This window comes from Acinonyx jubatus, chromosome D1 (assembly GCF_027475565.1).
Source record: "Acinonyx jubatus isolate Ajub_Pintada_27869175 chromosome D1, VMU_Ajub_asm_v1.0, whole genome shotgun sequence".
Lineage (NCBI taxonomy): Eukaryota > Metazoa > Chordata > Mammalia > Carnivora > Felidae > Acinonyx > Acinonyx jubatus.
In genome coordinates, this window is record NC_069390.1 from 106,375,259 (window position 1) to 106,396,043 (window position 20,785).

General features: G+C 42.3%; 1 protein-coding gene across 10 annotated transcripts in view; it reads right to left on the reverse strand.

The window, feature by feature from the left end:
- Positions 1-760: 760 nt before the first annotated feature.
- ATM (ATM serine/threonine kinase) overlaps positions 761-20,785 on the reverse strand; it is a 131,438-nt gene continuing 111,413 nt past the window's right edge. For 9 of the 10 annotated variants that reach the window (XM_053204139.1, XM_053204141.1, XM_027036433.2 and 6 more), the window contains 8 exons: positions 19,801-19,917; positions 16,383-16,532; positions 14,360-14,525; positions 12,925-13,011; positions 11,404-11,518; positions 9,940-10,003; positions 3,412-3,548; positions 761-3,322 (listed from right to left, as the gene is read on the reverse strand). In XM_053204139.1, coding sequence (XP_053060114.1) covers positions 3,139-3,322; positions 3,412-3,548; positions 9,940-10,003; positions 11,404-11,518; positions 12,925-13,011; positions 14,360-14,525; positions 16,383-16,532; positions 19,801-19,917 — 1,020 coding nt within the window. In that variant the 3' untranslated portion in view covers positions 761-3,138. Of the gene's footprint in view, positions 3,323-3,411; positions 3,549-9,939; positions 10,004-11,403; positions 11,519-12,924; positions 13,012-14,359; positions 14,607-16,382; positions 16,533-19,800; positions 19,918-20,785 lie in introns of those variants that run through there. The other variant, XM_027036438.2, reaches the window with a different exon arrangement.

Genomic DNA, 20,785 nt, shown 5'->3' on the forward strand with positions numbered 1-20,785 from the left:
CTCTAGGGTTAGAGAGTTAGGGTTGGTTTATGTGTCTGGTATTTTGCAGTTCAGAGACTACAGAGGGTTAGGGTTATAGTTATGGTTATGGGTTAGGGTTAGGGATTAGGTGTGTACCTGGTTATCCTGCGGTTCACAGACCACTCAAGAGACTAAAACCCCAGATTTCTGCCCGGGTGAGAATAGATAGACATAGCAGCCATCCACTGAGCTGACGCAAGGAGGGATCGGCGGCTCAAAATACTCTAAATACGTATTCAGTCGGTCCTTCTGTTTTTATGTCTACTGTCCCAACCTTTTTCCGAAATACTACCAATACCTAAATGTTTGGGGTCTTCTCCAGGATAACTAGGCCGCTTTTCTCATAGCGTATTCAGGAAGCCACTCTTTTCACATCTACAGTTAGGTTACTTTTAGGGATCTGAGTTAGGTGTTAAGTGTTAGATTCAGGTATTAGGGTATATACGGGCCTGAGATTTTACAGCTCAGAGACCTCCCCCAGGAATAAAACCGCAGACCGCTGCTGGGGCCAGGGGTAGGGCTAGAGGTCCCCGCAAGGACTGAGTGCGGGGCACCGGGCTGGATCTGGGTAGCTGGCTCCCCAGCTGACCTGCGTACAAGCTGCCTGTCTGCGCCAGACCCCAGGCTCTTTAAGGGTCCGCTGTGCCCGCCTCTTGCTCACCGTTGTCTCCCGGGAACTAGCACCATGCCTGGCACACAAGACAAACATCTGAATAAAATAAATGAGTCTTAGCATGTATTTTCTTTTAGAAAATTTTATTCAAAAACAGGGAACAGTGCAACAGGCTTTAAGAAATACATTCAATGGTACTAAAATCAACCTACGGAAAATATATAATTTCACTAAAGTGCAATTAAAATACTTAAAATGGCATATATTTCTATATTTCAAGTCAGTATACTAGCTTTCTACTTTCTTAAAGAATTGCGTACTGTAACTAAGAGATCCGCAGCTTTTCCTATTTCCTTCATACCGTATTTCTAAGTGCATACATTTTAAGTATATAGTGTAAGGAGAGTGGGACTGACCACAGAATGAGGCAGCGCTTTCTCTCCTTTAATCTAGACATGAGTGTTCAGTCTACAATCTATTAGCCTTTCTATTGGCTTTCATTGAGCAATTGGTGACGCCTAGATTCTTCTTACTTGAAAGCTTCTAAAGTTAGAGATTGTCCATTTACACTTGTACCTTCACTGTACTATATTCCGGTCTTGGACAGGTTACTTTTACTTCCTCTCAACTTCACTTTCTCCAGATGTAAACTGGGATAAAATCACTAATCTTCCAAGAGATGCTGCATATATTTCCGGTACTCAGCATGCAACAAATTGTATATTCATTTCCAGACAGTGTTCCTGTCAGAATCTTTGAGAAGCTTAATTCTATCGCCTGTGAATTAACTCTTCCTCCTACATTTGTTATCTGCAAATTTGGCAGACTGGACAAAGCCATTATAATAAGAATATGTGCAACAGGACAGAAAACTTACAGCATACCTCAAGGCACCTCGAGGCTGAAGCGTAGATTAATGTTATTCAAAGCTCTTTGTATGCATCAACTAGCAAGAATTAGCCACAGTTCATTTACCTATACTGTCACCTAGCTCATAATCTCTTACTCCATCCATGAAGATTCCAAGGCTTTCATAAAGACGTAAGTTTACTACATTCCCTCGATTCACTATAGTAATAAAACTTCCTATATATACCAAATTATTCACGTAGGCAGTGTATAAGACAAAGATACGTCAAGATTAAGTTGATTATCTGAAATGCAAAATAATCATTTCAAGATGAGTTCTCCAGAAACCTAATCTGGAAGGAACTGTTCTTAACCCTGGTCACTCAGGATTCCCACAGAGAAAGCCCAGCTGAAGCTCACCTTACAAAATCACAAGACACACAAATCAACAGTCTGCCACATACGAGATTCAATAGACACAAGTGCAGGAATGTGATTTATGTAGAGCTATTAGAGAGACTATAAAATAGGGATGTGTGAAATGATTAGTGACAGAAAAAGGACAGAAAAGTTAAAAACAAGTGGACGTTACAAAACAAGTAACAGATCTGACGAATGATTCAGAGCTAAGAATGAAAAAAATTATTCCTGAAAAAAGAAACCCGATGAATGGTCTAAAAAGGAGATTATGCATGCTAACAAGAGAATTCATAAACTAGAAAAGGGATACAAGTCATCAGAGAAAGAGAAAAGAGCACAGAAGGGTTTCAAAGACGAAGAGAATAGAATGAGAAGGGCCAGCATACATTTTCAAAAAGAGAAACGATACCGTGTCTTTGAAATCTGTTCTCCATAATGTAACAACTTCACAGTCTAGTAACGCTGAGGGATCTTCCTACTGAAAACCCAAATACGTTTCTTAAGTACTAATTTGCTTTTAGCGTTGATTACATTTTTTTCAATTTACTTATTTTTGAGAGAGAGAGAGAGCGTGCACGCAAATCGGCGAAGGGCAGAGAGAGAGGGAGACAGAGAATCTGAAGCCAACTCTATGCTCTGAGCTGTCAGCACAAAGCCCAACACTGAGCTCAAACTCACAAACTGTGAGATCACAGCCTGAGCGGAAGTCAACGCTTAACCAACTGAGCCACCCGGGTGCCCCTCAACATTGCTTAATTTTTATTGTAGATTTACTATGATATATAAACGGTTACAATTGTAAAAGTTTTTTCCTTTTATAAATATCACATAACTTATTCATACATAATACCTGAGAAACAAGTTTTAATTAAAGCTACCTCAAACCTAGCAGTTTATTTCCTCTAATTCACTGTCAGTTATGTTCCTGCCCTTAAGCTGAAGCAGAAGTCAGTGGTTCTACTGCGAACACCACATGTACTTGGGAAGAAGAAATACATGTTCAGCCCAGAAGTACAGCATGAACGACACTTCAAAATGTGAGAGAAGAGATTTTTGTGGAGACCGTCGAGGCACCTTCTGGTGACCAAGGCAAGTATTAAACATTTTTTAAAAACACAGTACACAGTTCATTTGGTTGTACATTAACGCCTATTCCAAGTACGCCGGCTGCGTTAAAAATGAAGGCCGCGATGTCATTTCTAAAGGCTGAACCGCAGGGCGAGGCACGTGCTGCCTCACACCCATGCTTTCCATCCCGGGAAGAGCCGGCTGAGGTTCTTGGGGTCCACGGCCTGCTGTATGAGCAGATTCACCTGCCCCCTGACGCTGAGCACGGTTCCTTCCTCCACCCCTTTCAGTTTCTCCTGGAGCCGCATCAGGACGCGTTCGGCCACTTTGTTCAAACTCTGGTCGATGTCACTAAGGACAAACACGGAGGCTGCATGAGGCGGAGCGGGTTAAAGGGCCTTGGGAAGAGGAGGGTCTGAGCAGGCGACAGCAGGGCTCACCCGAGACCGCGTCTGCACTCCTGGTCGTCCGCACTGGGAGTGGAGTGGAGCTCCGCGTCGTCCTCCGGCCTCTGCTGTAAATACAGAGCTTTCAAAGGATTCATGGTCCAGTCAAAGAGGGGATCGTACAGGAGGACCTAGGCAGGGAGAAGAACAATGTGCATCTGGACGTGTATGTAGACACAGAAGAACCCACGTGACAAAGGTAACGGACGTCAAATGCTAGGCGGAGGGATGGAGGGGGGTGGAATGGGCCAGCCTATGGCAGGCACCCCCCACCTCCTTGTGGAGGAGACCATGCGAGCACAATGCTCCGGGCTTCTCACCCCCCCAAACCATTCTTCTTGTGTAGGGGTGCCGACCTCCCCCCACCTGGAAACTGATCTAGTCAAGAGATAAGGACTAGTCACCTTCCTCCTCCTCTCTCCTCCTCACTGCTATGGTCCTGGGCAAGGGCACCTGCTCTGCCCACCCCAGCTCCCCTCGGGCTGGACCCAGGCAGAGGTTAGGTGTGGGAGTTGGACAGGACCGGCCAGCCTGTCTGGGCGTCACCTCTAGCCACGTCTCCAATGATTTTATCTGTACTAACCTGAACACTCTGATTTCTACCTTATTCTTAAGGCTTTTTCCTTTTCTCTCCATAAGTTTCAAATGTGGAGAAAAAAAAGGGTATACTTTATTGAAAACTCCTCAAAACCGAACGTCTAGTGCAGTGTGGAGACAGATCTATGTAGTAGAATTTGAAAATCAGAATAACTGGCATGGCCAGAGCAAGGGACTTTAGGTCTTAAATTTTAGTAAATGAGGTCATGAGAGATTTTTGACCTTGGCAATGTAGAACAGCTAACTGCCCCTGCTGTTTATAAGCACAGACTTTTTTTTTTTTTTAATACTCCTTAGCAAAGATGCTTACCACATAGGTCTTAATAAGTGAAAACTCATTTCCAGGGATGATGACTACAGAACTGTACCATTTTTTTGCTGCTTCGTGTTTTCTCAGTTCTGTGGGCTGCGACTATAAATGGCCTTTAGCGTTACGTGTTCAATTCCAAGACATGTACTGATTCAGCAGTACCAAAACTGGCTCCTCCATTTCATGCTTTCCACTGTTTTAAGCAACCCCCAGAGCCATTAAAAACCATAGGGGCACCGACTCTGAATATATGTGGTTTGTCTGCAAGTTCGAGGATTCCTGTGTGACATTAAGTTGGGCATTGACATGCTCTAGAGCTGAGGCATCCAAACCAGATTCACCCATACAAGGGAGGTACATTTTTTAAAATTCCAGCATAGTTAAAACACAGTGTAATATTAGTTTCAGGTGTAGGATACAGTAATTCAATACTTGTATACATCACCCTTTGCTCATCACAAGTGTTCTCATTAATCCCCATCATGTATTTCCCCATTCCCCACCCACTCACCTCCCCTCTGGTGACCATCAGTGTGTTCTCTATAGTTAAGAGTCTATTTCTTGGTTTGCCTGTTTCTTTTTTTTCCCCCTTTGCTCATTTGTTTCCTAAATTCCATATGGTATTTGTCCTTCTCTGAATAATTTTGCTTAGAATATACACTCTAGCTCCATCCATCTTATTGCAAATGGCAAAATTTTATTTTTTTATAGCCACGTAATATTCCACTGTATATAAACATCACTTCTTTATTCATTCATCTACTGATGGATGTTTGGGCTGTTTCCATAATCTGGCTATTGTAAATAATGCTGCCGTAAACATAGGGGCGCATGTATCCCTTTGAATTAGTGCGTTTTTTTAGGTAAATACCCAGTAGTGCAATTACTGGATCATAGGGTGGCTCTATTTTTAACTTTTTGAGGAAACTCCATAGTGTTTTCCAGAGTGGCTGTACCACTTTGCATTCCCACCAAAGGTGCAAGAGGGTTCCTTCCCCCTTTCTCTGCATCCTTGCCAACATCTACTGGTGATTTTACCATTCTGACAGGTGAGAGGTGATATTTTATTGGGGTTCTGATTTGCATTTCCCTAATCATGAGTGATGTTGAGCATCTTCTCGTGTGTCTGTTAGCCATCTGGATGTCTTCTTTGGGAAAATGTCTATTCGTGTCTTCTGTCCATTTTTTAATTGGATTGTTTGGTTTTTGGGTATTGAGTTTTATCAGCTTTTTATATGTTTTAGATACTAACCCTTTATCAGATATGTCATTTACAAATATCTTCTCCATTTAGTAAGTTGCCTTTTAGTTTTGTTGATTGTTTCCTTCACTGTGCAGAAGCTTTTTACTTTGACAAAGTCCCAACAGTTTATTATTTTTACATTTGTTTTCCTTGCCTCAGGAGACATATCTAGAAAAAAAGTTGCTATGGCCATTGTCAAAGGAGTTACTGCTTGTGTTCTCTTCTAGGATTTTTTTTTATGGTTTTAGGCCTCACAGGTTTTTAACCCATTTTGAATTTGTTTTGTGTATGGTGTAAGAAAAGGGGTCCTATTTCTTTCTTTCGCATATTGCTGTCCCGTTTTCCCAACACCATTTGCTGGAGAGACATTCTTTTACCTGTTTTATATCCTTTCCGACTTTGTCAAAGATTAATTACCATATAATTGTGGATTTATGTCTGGGTTTTCTATTCTGTTCCATTGACCTATGTGTCTACTGTTGTGCCAGTACCATATTGTTTTGATTACTACTGCTCTGTAATGGAACTTCCAAGCCTGGAATTGTGATGCCCCCAGCTTTGCTTTTCTAAGACTGCTTTGGCTATTTGGAGTCTTTTGTGGTTCCATACGAATTTTAGGACTGTTTCTTCTAGCTCTGTGAAAAATGCTGGTGATTTATTAAATGTGTAGATTGCCTTGGGCAATATAGACATTTTAACAGTATCTGTTCTCATACATAAGCATGGAATGTCTTCTTCTTCCCTTGTGTCATCTTCATTTCTTTCATCAGTGTTTTATAGTTTCCAGAATACAGCTCTTTCACCTCTTTGGTTAGGTTAATTCCTAGGTGTATTATTTTTGATACAATTATAAATGGGACTGTTTTCTTAATTTCACTTTCTGCTGCTTCCTTATTAGTGTATAGAAATGCAACAGATTTCTGCACATTGATTCTATATACTGTGTCTTTACTGAATTCATTTATCAGTTCTAGTCACCTCTGGAGGAATATTTTAGGGTCATTATCTTTTTTGGTACCATGTCACCTGCAAATACTAAGTTTTACTTCTTCCTTACCAATTTGAATGTCTTTTCTTTCTTGTTGTTGTCTGACTGCCATGGCTAGGACTTCTGCTGTGTCAAATAAAAGTGGTGAGAGGGGCCATCCTCATCTTGTTCCTGATCTTATTAGGGGGAAAGCTCTCAGTTTCTCACTATTGAATATGATGTTTCCTGTAGGTTTTTCACATAAGGCCTTTATTATGTTGAGGTATGTTCCCTCTACACCTGCTTTATTGAGGGCTTTGATGATGAATGGATGTTGTACCGTGTCAAATGCTTTTTTCTGTGCCAACTAAAATTATCATGTGGTTTTTGTCTTTTATCGATGTGAGGCATCATGTTGATTGATTTGTGAATACCGAACCTACATCTACATCTGTTTGTCAGAGATACTGGCCTGTAGTTCTTTTTATGGTGTCTTTATCAGGGTGATACTGGCCTCACTGAATGAATCTGGAAGTTTTCCTTCCTCTTCTATTTTTTGGAATAGGTTGAACAGAATAGGTATTAACTCTTCTTTAAATTAACATTTTTTAAATGTTTGGTTGAAATTGTCGGTGAAGCTGTCTGGTACTAGACTTCTGTTTGAGTCGATAATGAAAAAATCCCAACAATTTCATTGCCGGTAATCAGTCTGTCCAATTTTTAAATTTCTTCCTGCTTCAGTTTTGGTAGGTTATGTTCCTAGAAATTTATCCATTTCTTTCAGGTTGTCTAATTTGTCTAATAGTTTTTCATAATAATTCTCTTATAATTCGTTGTCTTTTTTTTTTTTTTTAAGTAGGCTTCATGTGCAGCGTGAGCCCAACGTGGGGCTTCAACTCAAAACCCTGAGATCAAGACCTGAGCTGAAATAAGAGTCGTATGTTCAACCAGCTCAGCCACCCAGGTGCCCCCAATTGTTTGTATTGCTGTAGTGTTGGTTATTTCTCCTCTTTCATTTGTGATCTTGTTTGAGCCCTTTTTTTTTTTATGAGTCTGGCTAGAGGTTTATTCATTTTATTGATCTTTTTAAAGATCCTGGTTTCATTGATCTGTTCTCTTGGTTTTTTTTTAGTTGCTATTATCATTTATTTCTGCTCTAATCTTTATTTCCTTTCCTCTGCTGGTTTTAGGTTTTGTTGTTTTTTTCTAGCTCCTTCAGATGCAAATTTTGGTTGTTTGAGATTTTGAGGTATTTGAGTACTGCTATATACTTCCCTCTTAGAACTGCCTTTGCTGCATCCCAAAGATTTTGGACCACTGTGTTTTCTTTTGTTTCTTTGATCTCTTGGTTGACCCATTCATTCCTTAGTTACTTAATGTCCATGTATTTGTGGTCTTTCCAGATTTGGGGGTGGGTGGGTGGATTGACTTCTAGTATCCTAGGCCAGAAAAGATGGATGGTATGACTTCAGTCTTTTTTAATTTCTTGAGACTTGTTTTGTGGCCTAATATATGATCTGTTCTGGAGAATGTCCCATGTGCACTTGAAGAGGATGTGTAATCTGCTGTTTTAGGATGGAATTTTTGAATATATCGGTTAAATCCACCTGGTCCAGTCGGTCATTCAAAGTCACTACTTCCTTGTTGATTTTCTGTTTGGATAATCAGTGTGAATGGGATGTTTAAAGTCTCCTTTGTTATTGTATTACTGTTGATTAGTTCCTTTATGTTTGTCATTAACTGTTTTACGTATTTTGGTGCTCCCCTGTTATGTGCATGCTTACAATTATTGTATCTTCTTGTTGGACTGTCCCCTTTATTATTATATGGTGTCCTTCTCAGTCTGTTCTTACAGTCCTTGTTTCAGAGGCCATTTTGTCCGATAGAAGTGTTGCTACTTCTGCTTTCTCCTGACATCCATTTGCGCGATAAATGTTTCTGCACCCCCTCGCTTTCAGTCTACTTGTGTCTGTCTTTAGGTCTGAAATGAGTTTCTTGTAGGCAACATATAGATGGGTCTTTTTTTTTTTTTTTTTTTTAAATCTCTGTCACCCTATGTCTTTTGATTGGAGCATTTAGTCCATTTATATTCAAAGTAATTACTGACAGATATGTAATTATTGCTATTTTGTTATTTGTTTTGTGTTGTTTTTGTGGTTTTTCTCTGATCCTTCTGCTCTTTCATGGTTTGCTGACTTTTAGTAATTATAATTGGATTCTTTTCTCTCTATTCTTTGCATATCTATTAGAATTTTTTGATTTGTGGTGACCATTAGGCTTATATATAATATTTTCATATAGCAGTCTATCTGAAATTGATGGTTGCTTAAGTTTGAACCCATAGGGAGGTACATTTTATTAATCAACCAAAAGAAATGGAGGCTTCTACTATTATAAAAAGCCTGTATGTTCTTCTTGGGTTGAAGAAACATAAATTATTTCGAACTCTAGGGCTTCTGTTGGAGTCACAGTTGCCAACTCTGAAATCAAGGAGGAACCAGAGTATTTCAAAAATTGACTTTAGTCTTACTATCAGAATGGAACACAATAAAGGGACACAGCCTGATTAAGCTAGAACAGGGTTTCTCAATCTCGGCATTACTGACATTATCGGGCTGAACGCTTTGTTGTGGGGGTGTCCTGTGCACTGAAGGAAGTTCAGCGGCATCCCCGGCCTCGACCCAGTACAGGTTGATAGTTCATAAAAACCACAAATGTTCCTGCCCTATCCCCAGAAGTATGGTTTGCGTATGGTCAGCCTCAACATTTTTTTAAAAGGAGTGCAGGTGATCCTAAAGTACAGCCGGTCCGGCACCACCAGGTAAAGGAATAAAAGCTGAAGACTCTAAGTAAGGGAGGCTCGCCTATACTCTGGCCCCCACGTTGCCTTGTGGAGGAGACACTACTGCCTCTTGCCCCACACACCCTTCTCGCCAGCGTGGTGAGTGCCTGCTCTAGGTACACAATTTTGTCCTGGGTAGAGCTGGTGTCACAGGCACTGGAAATCTGCTTTCCTTCCTTCCCTTTCTGCCTGATCAACATGAGTCAGTGACTAAATGGTTCTGAACCTGGGCAGGGAAAAGGAGATACGACTTCCTGATTTCTCTTAAAACTCCAACGGAAACCATTCTGAAAGCAAGTAATGCCATAGGAGAGATCTAAGACATCAAAGTGCTGATTTATGAATTAAAGACTAGAGATTACTTATACTGCTGTAAAATGCCCAGAAATTTGAGAGGACTGGAGGCATTTCTAAACCATGATTTACTCATTTATGCATCCCACCCCCCTCCTGCTGCCCAGCATCTTCTCACCACATGAAAATGAAGCACCGATCCTCAAACCAGTCACCTTCTAACAAGATCCACAGTCTCTCAACAGAGATTTCCTTAGAATCCGCCTTACCTCCACGATGGTCAACAAGGTTTCCTGAGAGCTTCTCATAACCTCCATGGTTTTCTCACAGCATCTACAAACACATTATAAATAGGGATTTTGTTACACAACACTGTTTCCAACATACCTTCATCTGTGTACATTCACATATACCGTGCTGAGACTATTCTTGTTAATAATTCCCAAATTAGTATCTCAAAGAGCAGAGTACTGGGCAGACTGTTTTCAGTAAATGTTTTTGAAAGGAATAGAAGTATGTAGGTGAACGTAAGCTAAGCATTATAAGGATAACACAGTACTACTATGAAACATTTCTCTGTGCTTGATTATTGTGGTAATTTTTAGCTCACTTTGACTAGAATGTACTCTATTAAAAGCGGAGTACACGGCCCAATGCTGGGAAAACTATGGGGAACTGCGACGTGCTCTCAGCAGGAACTGGTACATCAGACACTCCTTCAGCACAGGTTATAGGCCCGACAATGAGCGCCCAACGGAGTTCTGGGCAATAACAAGAGAGTTCACTGGGGCAGAGAGAGTTCACTGGGACAGGGGCATTAAAGGCGGAGGCAACTGCTTCCAGAGGGGGCTAGGAAGGAGGTTAATATGTCCTCTGAGGTGAGGTCCCGGATGGTCAGAAGGAAGGGAGAAACTATTACTCTTTCTATCTCGGGTTTCTCCTTTCTTACCAATAAAGCACTGGAACATAATTTAGCAGTGAATTCTATAATCTACAGAAATCAATCATCCAAATAATTTTGACACCAAAAGCCATCTGCTTTACCTATCTTTTTAAACACCTTTTGCGGGAGGCAGGCATGGGATGGGCTACATGGGCAATGGGGACCAAGGAGGCCACCTGTGATGGGCACTGGGTGTTGTAAGTGATGAATCACTGAATTCTAGTCCTGAAACCCATACTACACTATGTGTTAACTAGAATTTAAGTAAAAACTTAAAAAAAAACAAACCCGATTATGTTTAATGTTAAGGGATTATAAGTAAAATTCTGTCTCTCTCAAAAAAACCCAAAAAACAGGCCGGTGGTCACCAGAGGTGGTAGGTGGGGGAGGGGACGGGGAGGAAGATGGCGAAAGGTACAAACTCCCAGGTAGAAGACAAGTACTAGACATGGCAAGTACGACAGGAGGACACCAGTTAACACTCTGGTTCACCCTCGAACACAGTTGTGTGACACGTAAGCAAGTTGGTAGGAGAGGGAATCTTAAGAGTCATCACAAACTTTTTTTGTCTTTTTCTGTTCTTCTTCACTTTTTATAGTATTGGTATGGGAGGATGGATGTTAGCCGAAGCTACTGTGATCATTCTGATCATTCAATACATGTATATAAATCAAACCATCATGCCGTGTGCCTTAGACTTCTACAGTGATGGATGTATCACTGGATACATCCACTGGATGGATTATTGTTTAATACAACTGGGGAGAAAAAGAAATAAATACACACTTACCTTCTGAAGACCCCTTCAACACCAGTAATGCCCATCCCATCCACAATATCTCTGGTGAGTCTGAAAGGAACCGTCTCAGGAGTAGGTAGGATTTTACCCTGTTCAAAAGCGACTCCTAAAGTCAACAGTACAGCAGCGTTAGGAGCTTCCCTCCTCCCGTGTGGCACGTGAGCTGTGCATACACCCCAAATAATCTGTCACCGACAGTCCGGAGCACCAGAACCCATAGTGGTTTATTCTCTTTCTGCTCTGCTTGCCTAGGAGGTGCACCTCAGATTGAAAAAGCGTGACTACTCTAGACATTAGAGAAGTTCCAGATTAAACAGTGATTTTTTTTTTTTAATGAAATAATGATGGATAAGATTTAAAATGCAAAACATACTATGTATGTCATCTTAATTTATATTTCTTTATTTAAATATACACAGGGGGACCTGGGTGGCTCAATTGGTTAAGTGTACAACTTTTTTTTTTTTTTAATTTTTTAATGTTTTATTTATTTTTGAGAGAGCGTGTGAGCAGGGGAGGGGCAAAGAGAGAGGGAAACACAGAACCTGAAGCAGGCTCCAGGCTCTGAGCTGTCAGGACAGAGCCCGACATGGGGCTCGAACTCACGGACTGTGAGATCCTGACCTGAGCTGAAGTCAGATGCTTAACCGACTGAGCCACCCAGGCACCCCTAAAGTTTTTATTCTGAGACAGCTATAGATTCATATTCAGTTGTAAGATACAATACACAAAATACAAAATTTCTCATATACCTTTTATCCACTTTCCCCCAATGGAACAGCTTACAAAACTATATAGTACAGTATCACAACCAGGATACTGACATTGATCGAATCATGACACAGAGTATTTCCATCACCACAAGGATCCCTTGTACTGGCCCTTTTATAGCCACCCACATCCTCCCTCGGCCTATCACCACCCACCCGCCCACCCGCCCACCCTGTACTTCCAGCAATCACTACTCTTTCGTAATAAATGCATTCTGGGGAAAACCATATAATATCCTTGATCTCCTCTATTCTAATGGAAATCAGCCTTACTCTCTCTTGGCAAACCACTTATGTGGCTACTACAGAACTTGTAATTTCCTAAGACTACACCCTTTTACAAATCTTAAATTCCACACTAAGTGAAATCTTTTCTTTTCCCTTGTCTACCTCTGCAGCTGCTCAGCGACATGCGGCCTTCACTCGGCCATATTTCGTGTCTCACCACTCCCGCAAACTCGTCTTCATTCTTCACCCCTCCGTATTTGCCCTCTCTCCTGTCCGGATGATCCTTGCTCACTCACTCTAAGACCTGCCTTAAACGTCCTGTTCTAGAAGAACCACCCGTTATGCCAGCAGTCAGCCAGTCCCTCCTGCACATGCTGATGCTATCTGAAACATCTCCTGCTGTGGTGTATCTGTCTCCTCCTCACCTGTAATAAGCTGGGGGCAAACATCATTTCTTATGACACCGTATTTGTTAAACAGAATAAAGATGTATTTCTCATCTTTCACTACTTACCTAAATCTATGTGTACGAGCTCTGCGGACTGCTCATTTATCAAGATGTTCTGTACGTGTCTATCACCAAGTCCAAGTATGTAACCGACTGGGAGAAAAAACAACAACCTGAGATCACTGGTATCTATTTCTAGAACACATTTAGCCACAATGTCAACTAATACCACCACCACATGACTTTTTAGTGTAGGACATTTAGCCTAAAGGCACATATGTATATAACTTGCCACTTTGTGTTTTAAGTCAAGTCTTGCCAGCTATTTATACTGCATTTTACAAATCCTAGATGATGTGCTTAAAAAAAAAAAAGCTTTCCCTTTACAAATAAGCATACATATAAAAATATTAGTACATACTTCCAAAACTAGTATGGTTAAAGTCGAGACCCATTATGTGGCAAGGTCAAAGCAGTATTATATGCATTCAAATATTTTACTCAGTATACTTTTACAGTGAGAAGCCTATGGGTAAATTCTTCATTCCTCAGTGAAACTTTCTCCCCTTCGATGAATTACATTTCACACAAATTAATCATTAATTCATTTCATCAGATATCTATCCAGGAAAAACTGCATTTCTGTTTTTAACATAGATGATGGCATGCACGAATGCTTTTAATCCAATGAAAAACACCGTGCAGTATTGCGGAAGCAGTGAACAGGGAGTCAGGAGGCTTGTGTGTGTAGCCACATTAACTGGCTCTACTTTCTTGTTTATAAACTAAATTAGCTGAATCAGATTAGAGATTCTCAGTGTGGAAAAGAAGAGGGTTTTGTATTACCTAAACTTTTTCAAAACGTACATGCCCTGCCCTCCCGGACTGTGGTACCTAAGTGATGGAGGAATGGTCTTTATTACTTTAAAATCAATAGATTAAGAAACCTCTGGTGTTCAACATGAGTTTTCATAGTTTAGGATTTTGTTAATTGCCCTATCTAGCTATTCCAATCTCTTACCAATTAAAAAAAAAAAAACAAAAAACAAAGCCAAAATATGCATTGTGGCATATTTAAATATATACCATGATTTCTAATGCAAAAATAAAATTCTATTAAGCAGATTCAATTACTGCGTGATATTAGAGATTCTGTACAGAACAACAACAATAATTAAAGGAGACAAGTTATATATAGTTATTATGGGTTTTATGATTTTCCAAAGAAAATGTGAGAAAACAGTGTATCGAGGGAAGGGAAAATATACCATATGCACTATGCAACAAAGAGGAATGACCAGCCTTGTCTCTCTTCCTTAGAGGAGAGGAAGCCTTCTGGGCAAAAGCTCGCAGGAGCTACACTTAGAAGCTGAGAATCAGGATGAACCAGAAACGAGATCTCACGATGAGGATCGCCCAGCTGACAGCCACCACCACGGCCGCCCCCCTGGAGCTCAGAAAGCACGAGTGCTGCATCTGCCCAAGTGTGTGAGAAGCTTACCGATAGAAGAAGTAGCCACACTGCGCGTGTAAGCCAGTCGTTTCTCGAACCAGACAGCCGGGTCCAAGAATTTTTCCATGCAGAAGTAACGGAAAACCGGTTGAAAATTTTGGCAGATATCCGTGAAGGTTTTATATTTCTCTTCGAAAGACTTCTTTTGTACATCCTTTTGAAAGACCCAACATAAAACTTTCTCAACGCTGTGTTCAACTACTTTCAACACCTACTCGGAGTTTCTCGATAGAACCTAGTACGACAGACGCAGAGGCGACGAAGAGGTGAACGAGGCATCACCTCCGCCACCGGCAGCTGCCAGTCTGCTCAGGGAAACAATTACAAGTCAGAATCCCTTTAGGGTTCACGTGTCAGTCTCGGGGGACACCAACAGTGGCTGTTCTTCTCTTAATTCAGTTCTAAAATCTATGTGGACATAACACAAAAAAGCCAGAGGCAGCTCTAGCCTCACAGCACCAGGGTCAAGAGGAAACAGGAAGAAGGACGGAAGCGTCACCGATGGACGGCAAAGCAGCTCACGTGTTTCGGAGCTGTCCTCCGAGACCTTCTGATGGTGCTTCGTCCTTCCCTGAAGCAAAGCTTATCTAGTTCAGGGGGCCCAACTCGCAGCTCCATGCTGACGAACCGAATCTGCGTCTCTGGCCCCGTGTCTTTATGAAGCTCCAGCTCGATGTGCTTCTCCAGCGGCTAACTCCACGTGTGCGCGGGGAGCACTTCCAAACCCAAACCTCTTCTCCGTCTCAGCCTCGGCAAACCTCAGCCACTTCCTCTCTCCCTCCACCCCCTCACCAGAAAACCGGGTGCCTCTAATGACTCTCTTCCCCAAACCCACTTCTAGTCAGCAACCAAATCCCATCAGTTCTGCCTCCTTACTGTTTGTGGTATGTTCCCCCATGCTCCATCCCTCCTGTTATTAGTCTTAATTCAGGACCCCTGTGTCATGCTTCTCGTCAGCTTCTCAAAAATGTAGCCCACAGTGCCGCCAGAGTCGTTTCTCTAAAATGCAAATGTGGTACCAGCACCTTCTCGAGGGTTCTCTACTGCCCACAGGATAATGTGCAAATTTCCCGGCATTTCACGAAGAAACCTTCCATTTTCTGACAACTATTGCTGCAAGTCTCACGTATCACATCCTCCTCAAAGATGAGGCCTAAGCAGTCTCTAACTGCCTCTCCGTGCCCCCTCTTGCCCTTTGACTGCGTGCTCCTTCTGCTTAGAAAACCAGCTCGGGCAGTAATCTCAGCTTAAAGGCCACTCCTCCATGAAGCCCTCCAGAATTTGACCCCACCCCTGTCTGTCTCAGGTAGAGCTGCCCACCTCCCGCCCTGCACGGCGTCCTGGACAGCCTTCCGTGACAGCGCCCGTAGAGCTCTATCACACACCTCACATCTCTATAGAACAGCACAATGAAAGGAAAAGCAAAGGACTTTAGAGCTGGACAGACAAGAGTCACATCCTTGCTCCACCATTTATTGCTCACTGACCACGGGCAGGTTACATTTCTGAACTTCCTCTCGTTTTAAAATGGGAGACGTATGATGATGATTAGTCCTAACGTCTGTGACGTGTCAGCACAGTTGCTGGGAGACAGGGGGCATTCAGTAAATGTTGCTGACTGGCTGAATGACCGTCAGGCCAGATGGCGTCTTGTGGCACGGGTCTTTAAAGGTCTATCGGTTTCATACAAAAATTACTTCATAACCTGTTTTTGGCTTTAGTCAGCGCTTGAATCAGCTCACCCCAAACTGGAAGCAAATTAGCATTCCACTGAACGTGAAATCTCTCATCAGACCAAGGCTGACACTTTATATAGTTGAACAACTTTCATTTTTCACTCACACAAACTTCCATTCCGGTGAGCCCACTTTCTCTTACTTCGTATCATTAACCTTAGTATCATTAGCCGATGAAATTAAAATATTCTGTACTCAGTAACATTCGGTAACTGCCAGCTTTAATAAGCTATTAAATAATCTTGCAATGACTCGTACTTCTGAGTGTCACTCACCATCATTTTCTTTTGGCACTGAAGGGCGCTGAAATCCTTCGGCCTGTATCGCTTATGAGCGCCATTCTCGTTGTTAACAAGAAATTCACCGATAGGGACGGTTCCCGTGCACCATTCGAGAACTCCACTTCGCTGGGAAAGCGGAACCACCTGAGTCCCAGATTAGATACATTTTGATTATGCAAAGGTATCGCCGGGCACGCGGCGGTCACTCAACCCTCAGAGTCCGCACGAAGCAGCTCTTCAGGTGGGACCGCTATTTCCCTGTCCAAAGGAGACAAAACTCCTTGGAGGAAAATAAACTTATACTCCAAGAACACGATTTTCCAGCCCGCCGCGTGGACTCCTGAGGGCCTGCTCCTCTCTCAAGCTCCAGGATTCGTGGAGGCTGGTCCTGCTAACTATACTTTCCTGCATGGTCTGTGACGCAACGGTTTGCTCCATTTAGCAGGGAGCTGCCTGCTTTCCTTCTACTTAATAGCAAACAAATTTAAAGAATGTCACTTTGAAAAATACTGAATATAAATCTTAATACTTTGATCATTAGAAGTACATATATTCTTGCTTTGTAGTCTTGTTAGCTACACCAAGAGGAAATATATTCCTGAACATGAAATGAGCGATTTTACTGCAAAGATTAGAAATTATGACACATGTAGAGATACGTAAAATACAGAAAATGATATAAACATCCTTTTACCCACTAATCAGGTTTCTCCAATCTAAAGATTTTCTCCTATGTGCTGCAGAGAGGAAGCTCCCTTTGAACCCCTCACTGGTCCCATGCCATCTGCCACCAATAACTTTATCGTGTTCATGTATTTTCTGCTATATTTTTATTTCAAAGCAATATATGCATAAATAGTTGTAAGCTTTAAGTGAAGGAGTATTATACTCGGTGAATGGGCCTGCAATTTGTTTTTTTCTCACTCAACACTATTTTACCATTAGTTGTGTGAGTACATGTAACTAAATCGTTTAACAAACATACACTGCAGAAGTACACCATAATTATCCACTTGCTGCAATCTGCATATTAATTAAGATTACATTCTGTCCAGATTCCCCTGAAGTGTTGCTACAATGCCCTGGCGTACTGGTTGGTGACAGTATCTCAGTGTCTCCCGGGTACGTGCATACCTGGGAATCCAACACGTGGGTCACAGGGGATGTGCATCTTAATTTAGTTAACCAGATACTGCCAAATAACTACCCAGAGTGCTTATGCCAATTTATATACCCAGAAGTAGAGTTCATTCCACGACCTTCCCGACACAAAGTACTGTTAAGACTTTTATTTTAATTGTGCTAATCTGGGGCACCTGGGTGGCTCAGTTGGTTAAGTATCCAGCCTGGGCCTGGGTCACGATCTCACGGTTTGTGAGTTCAAGCCCCACGTCGGGCTGTGTGCTGACAGCTCAGAGTCTGCTGCCTGCTTCAGATTCTGTGTCTCCCTCTCTCTCTGCCCCTCCCCAACCCATGCTTGCTGTCTGTCAAAAACAAACTTAAAATAAATAAATAAATAAATAAATAAATAAATAAATAAATAAAACGGTGCCAATCTGAGACAGGTAAAATGGTAGCTCACTTTGGTTTCAATTTGTATTTTCAGATTCCCAGTAAGGCTGAGTAAAATTTGGCAGGCTTATTGGTCACTCAAGTATTTTCCTCTTGTAACTTGTCTGTATTCTTTACCGGTTTTCCTACGGACATGTTGGTCTTTTTATAACTGCTTTGTAAGAGCTGTTTATATGTTCTGTGTATAAATCCCTTGTTATTAATATTACAACAATTTTTTGTTATTATAATATCCTTAAAGTCATTTTTCTCAGTTGGCCACTTGTCTTCATAGAATATTTGATTATCTATAAAGTTCTTACTTTAATGTGCTCAAATAGACTGCACTGTACTGTTTTATGGTTTGTGTCTTTAATTTACTACGTGTGTTGAGGGTCTGTTCTGTGCTCACTGGTGCCTACGTGCAGGAGAGGGGCACGTGAGGTAGACGAGGACCATGCTGTCCGACAGCTTCACGCTGGCGATGGAACATATGCGCTCACAGACATGTAATGATGCCAGAGAACAAGGACGAAAGAATGAAACAGGCACTGAAAATAGTGAGTAAGAGACATCTGGTCAGAGAAGGGCTCCACGAGAAGGTGACCGGAGAGAACCTGAATGACATGAGGGAGGGAGGCATGAGCTGAGGGAAGAGCATTCCAGGCAGAGGGAAACAGGGAAGCCCTGAGCTCAAACAAAACTGGTGCATGTGAACAAGAGAGAGCGGGAAGACCAGGTGGGCCCAGGGGAGGTGACGCCATCACAAGGAAGAAGTGAGGGATGAGGGTGGGAGAGGGGCAGATAAAGGTGGAAAGGGAGCAGGAGAGGCAAATCCCTTTCCTTCAGGGACAATGTGAAGTCATCTGGAGTTCCGAGCAGGAAACGGACATACTGATTCAGTCTTGGACTCTTTAAACAGATCATTCTAGCGGCTGTGAGAAAACCGCTAGCTTTGTGGGGCCGAGGCCAGAAGTAGGGGCTTAGCCAGACGCCACTGAAGAGATGTGAGTGCAGGGCGGACTGCCAGACGTGTAAAAAGTGGGTCGAATGAAAGCGGACGGGTAAGGAAGTGCTGATGGAACAGATGTTACATATGAGAGATGGGAGGGGTTAATATGCTGAATATTTGGTGATATTTAGAAATTACTGCTAACTCTCCTAGGATGACACTACTGTGGTTCTCTTTTCCTTTTTTAAAGAGACATCTAACTACACATTGAAATAAATGTTTACAGATGAAATGATATGACATTTTGCTTCAAAATATAATTATCAGAGAGGAGAGAATGGGTGGAAGAAGAAATGAAACAAAATTATCTGTGAGTTGACCACTACTGATCACTGGATGATGGTACAAGGGAATTCATTACAGTATTCTATCTACTTTTCTATATGTTTGAAATTTTTAGCAGTATTAAAAGTAAAAAGGAAACTGCACCTCCAGGATATGGACGGAGGACCGGGGTGAAGGTCCCGCTGAGCTGAGGAAAAGCAGTTGTGTTTGGCTTGGGTGTTGGGGGGTGGAGATATTAATTCAGTATCTCTTAGACCTCGACATGACTCCCTGATCTGGTCAGGAGCCAGGCCTTCCAAGTGCTGTATGTGACCTGACACAGACCCTCATCACAGACCAAGCAGGGGAGGAGAAGCAGGAAAGACGGCCAAAGGGGGAAGGCCTGGGACTGCAGAGCCGCCGTCCCCAGTGTGGACGCTGCCCGGGACCAGGCTGCAGAGACCTTATGCGGCACACAGACTCTTAACATGTTTACTATCCCAGAAAACACTGGCCGGCCCCTAGTCTGAATAATGGCTTCTTTCCTATGCTCTTGATGAAGGAGCAGAGGCCTGAGGTACTTACCTTGTATGTACAGATAGTCAATTTCCTCTTCCTGGTCTCGGTGTTTCTCTGCAACAACGTGTTACACATCTGGAACACCTGCTGCATGACGGCATCTTGTCTCAGGTCATCACGGCCCTTCAGGACATCAAACGCAAATAATGAGGCTCAGTCCATTTTCTTTATTATAGGACCATATAGAGGGTCACATCAGGACAATGACAGGGCTCTCAGAAATCAATCCGGGCAGAGCGCCTGGGTAGCTCAGCTGGTTAAGCGTCCAACTTCAGCTCAGGTCATGACCTCACAGATTGTGGGTTCGAGCCCTGCATCGGGCTCTGTGCTGACAGCTCGGAGCCTGGAGCGTGTTTTGGATTCTGTGTCTCCCTCTACACCCCTCCCCTGCTTGCACTCTGTCTCAAAACTAAGTAAACACTGAAAAAAGTTTTAAAAAACCCCAAATCAATCTGGGCATCTGTACTCCTCACAGTCTCTTAAAATAATTAAGACCTATCGCTACTCTTTCATTTAGAATTAGCTCTAACACTGGGTAGGCAGACCGATTCAGGAAAAAGCTTCCCTCAGCTGCGTCTGTAGCCAGGCTAACTGGAACCCCTCTGTTCCTCCACTGGAGGCACAGCACTGTTCTCTCTACTCCTTCCCAGCAAGGCCCCCAGGACTTGGGAGCAGAGTCAGGGAGGAAGGCTGTCCCCTTCCTCATACAGTTAATAGCAGCTGGCACAGTGCCAGTCTCAGGATAGGGAAGCAAGAGCCCTCAACTTGAACTATTCAAGAAAATAAGCAACAATCACCAAACAGATTTTCCAGAATAAGCAAGCTGTTAACCTCATCATACCTGTGCATGTTAAAGGCATTTTTTTATTTCAATCAACTTTTCTAATGATGGCCTTCCAAGAGACACAAAAAAATTAGGAAAAGCAATCTGCTTCTAGACAATGATGTAATTTATATTTTGTAAGTTTTCCTCACTTATAATTTTTGAGAA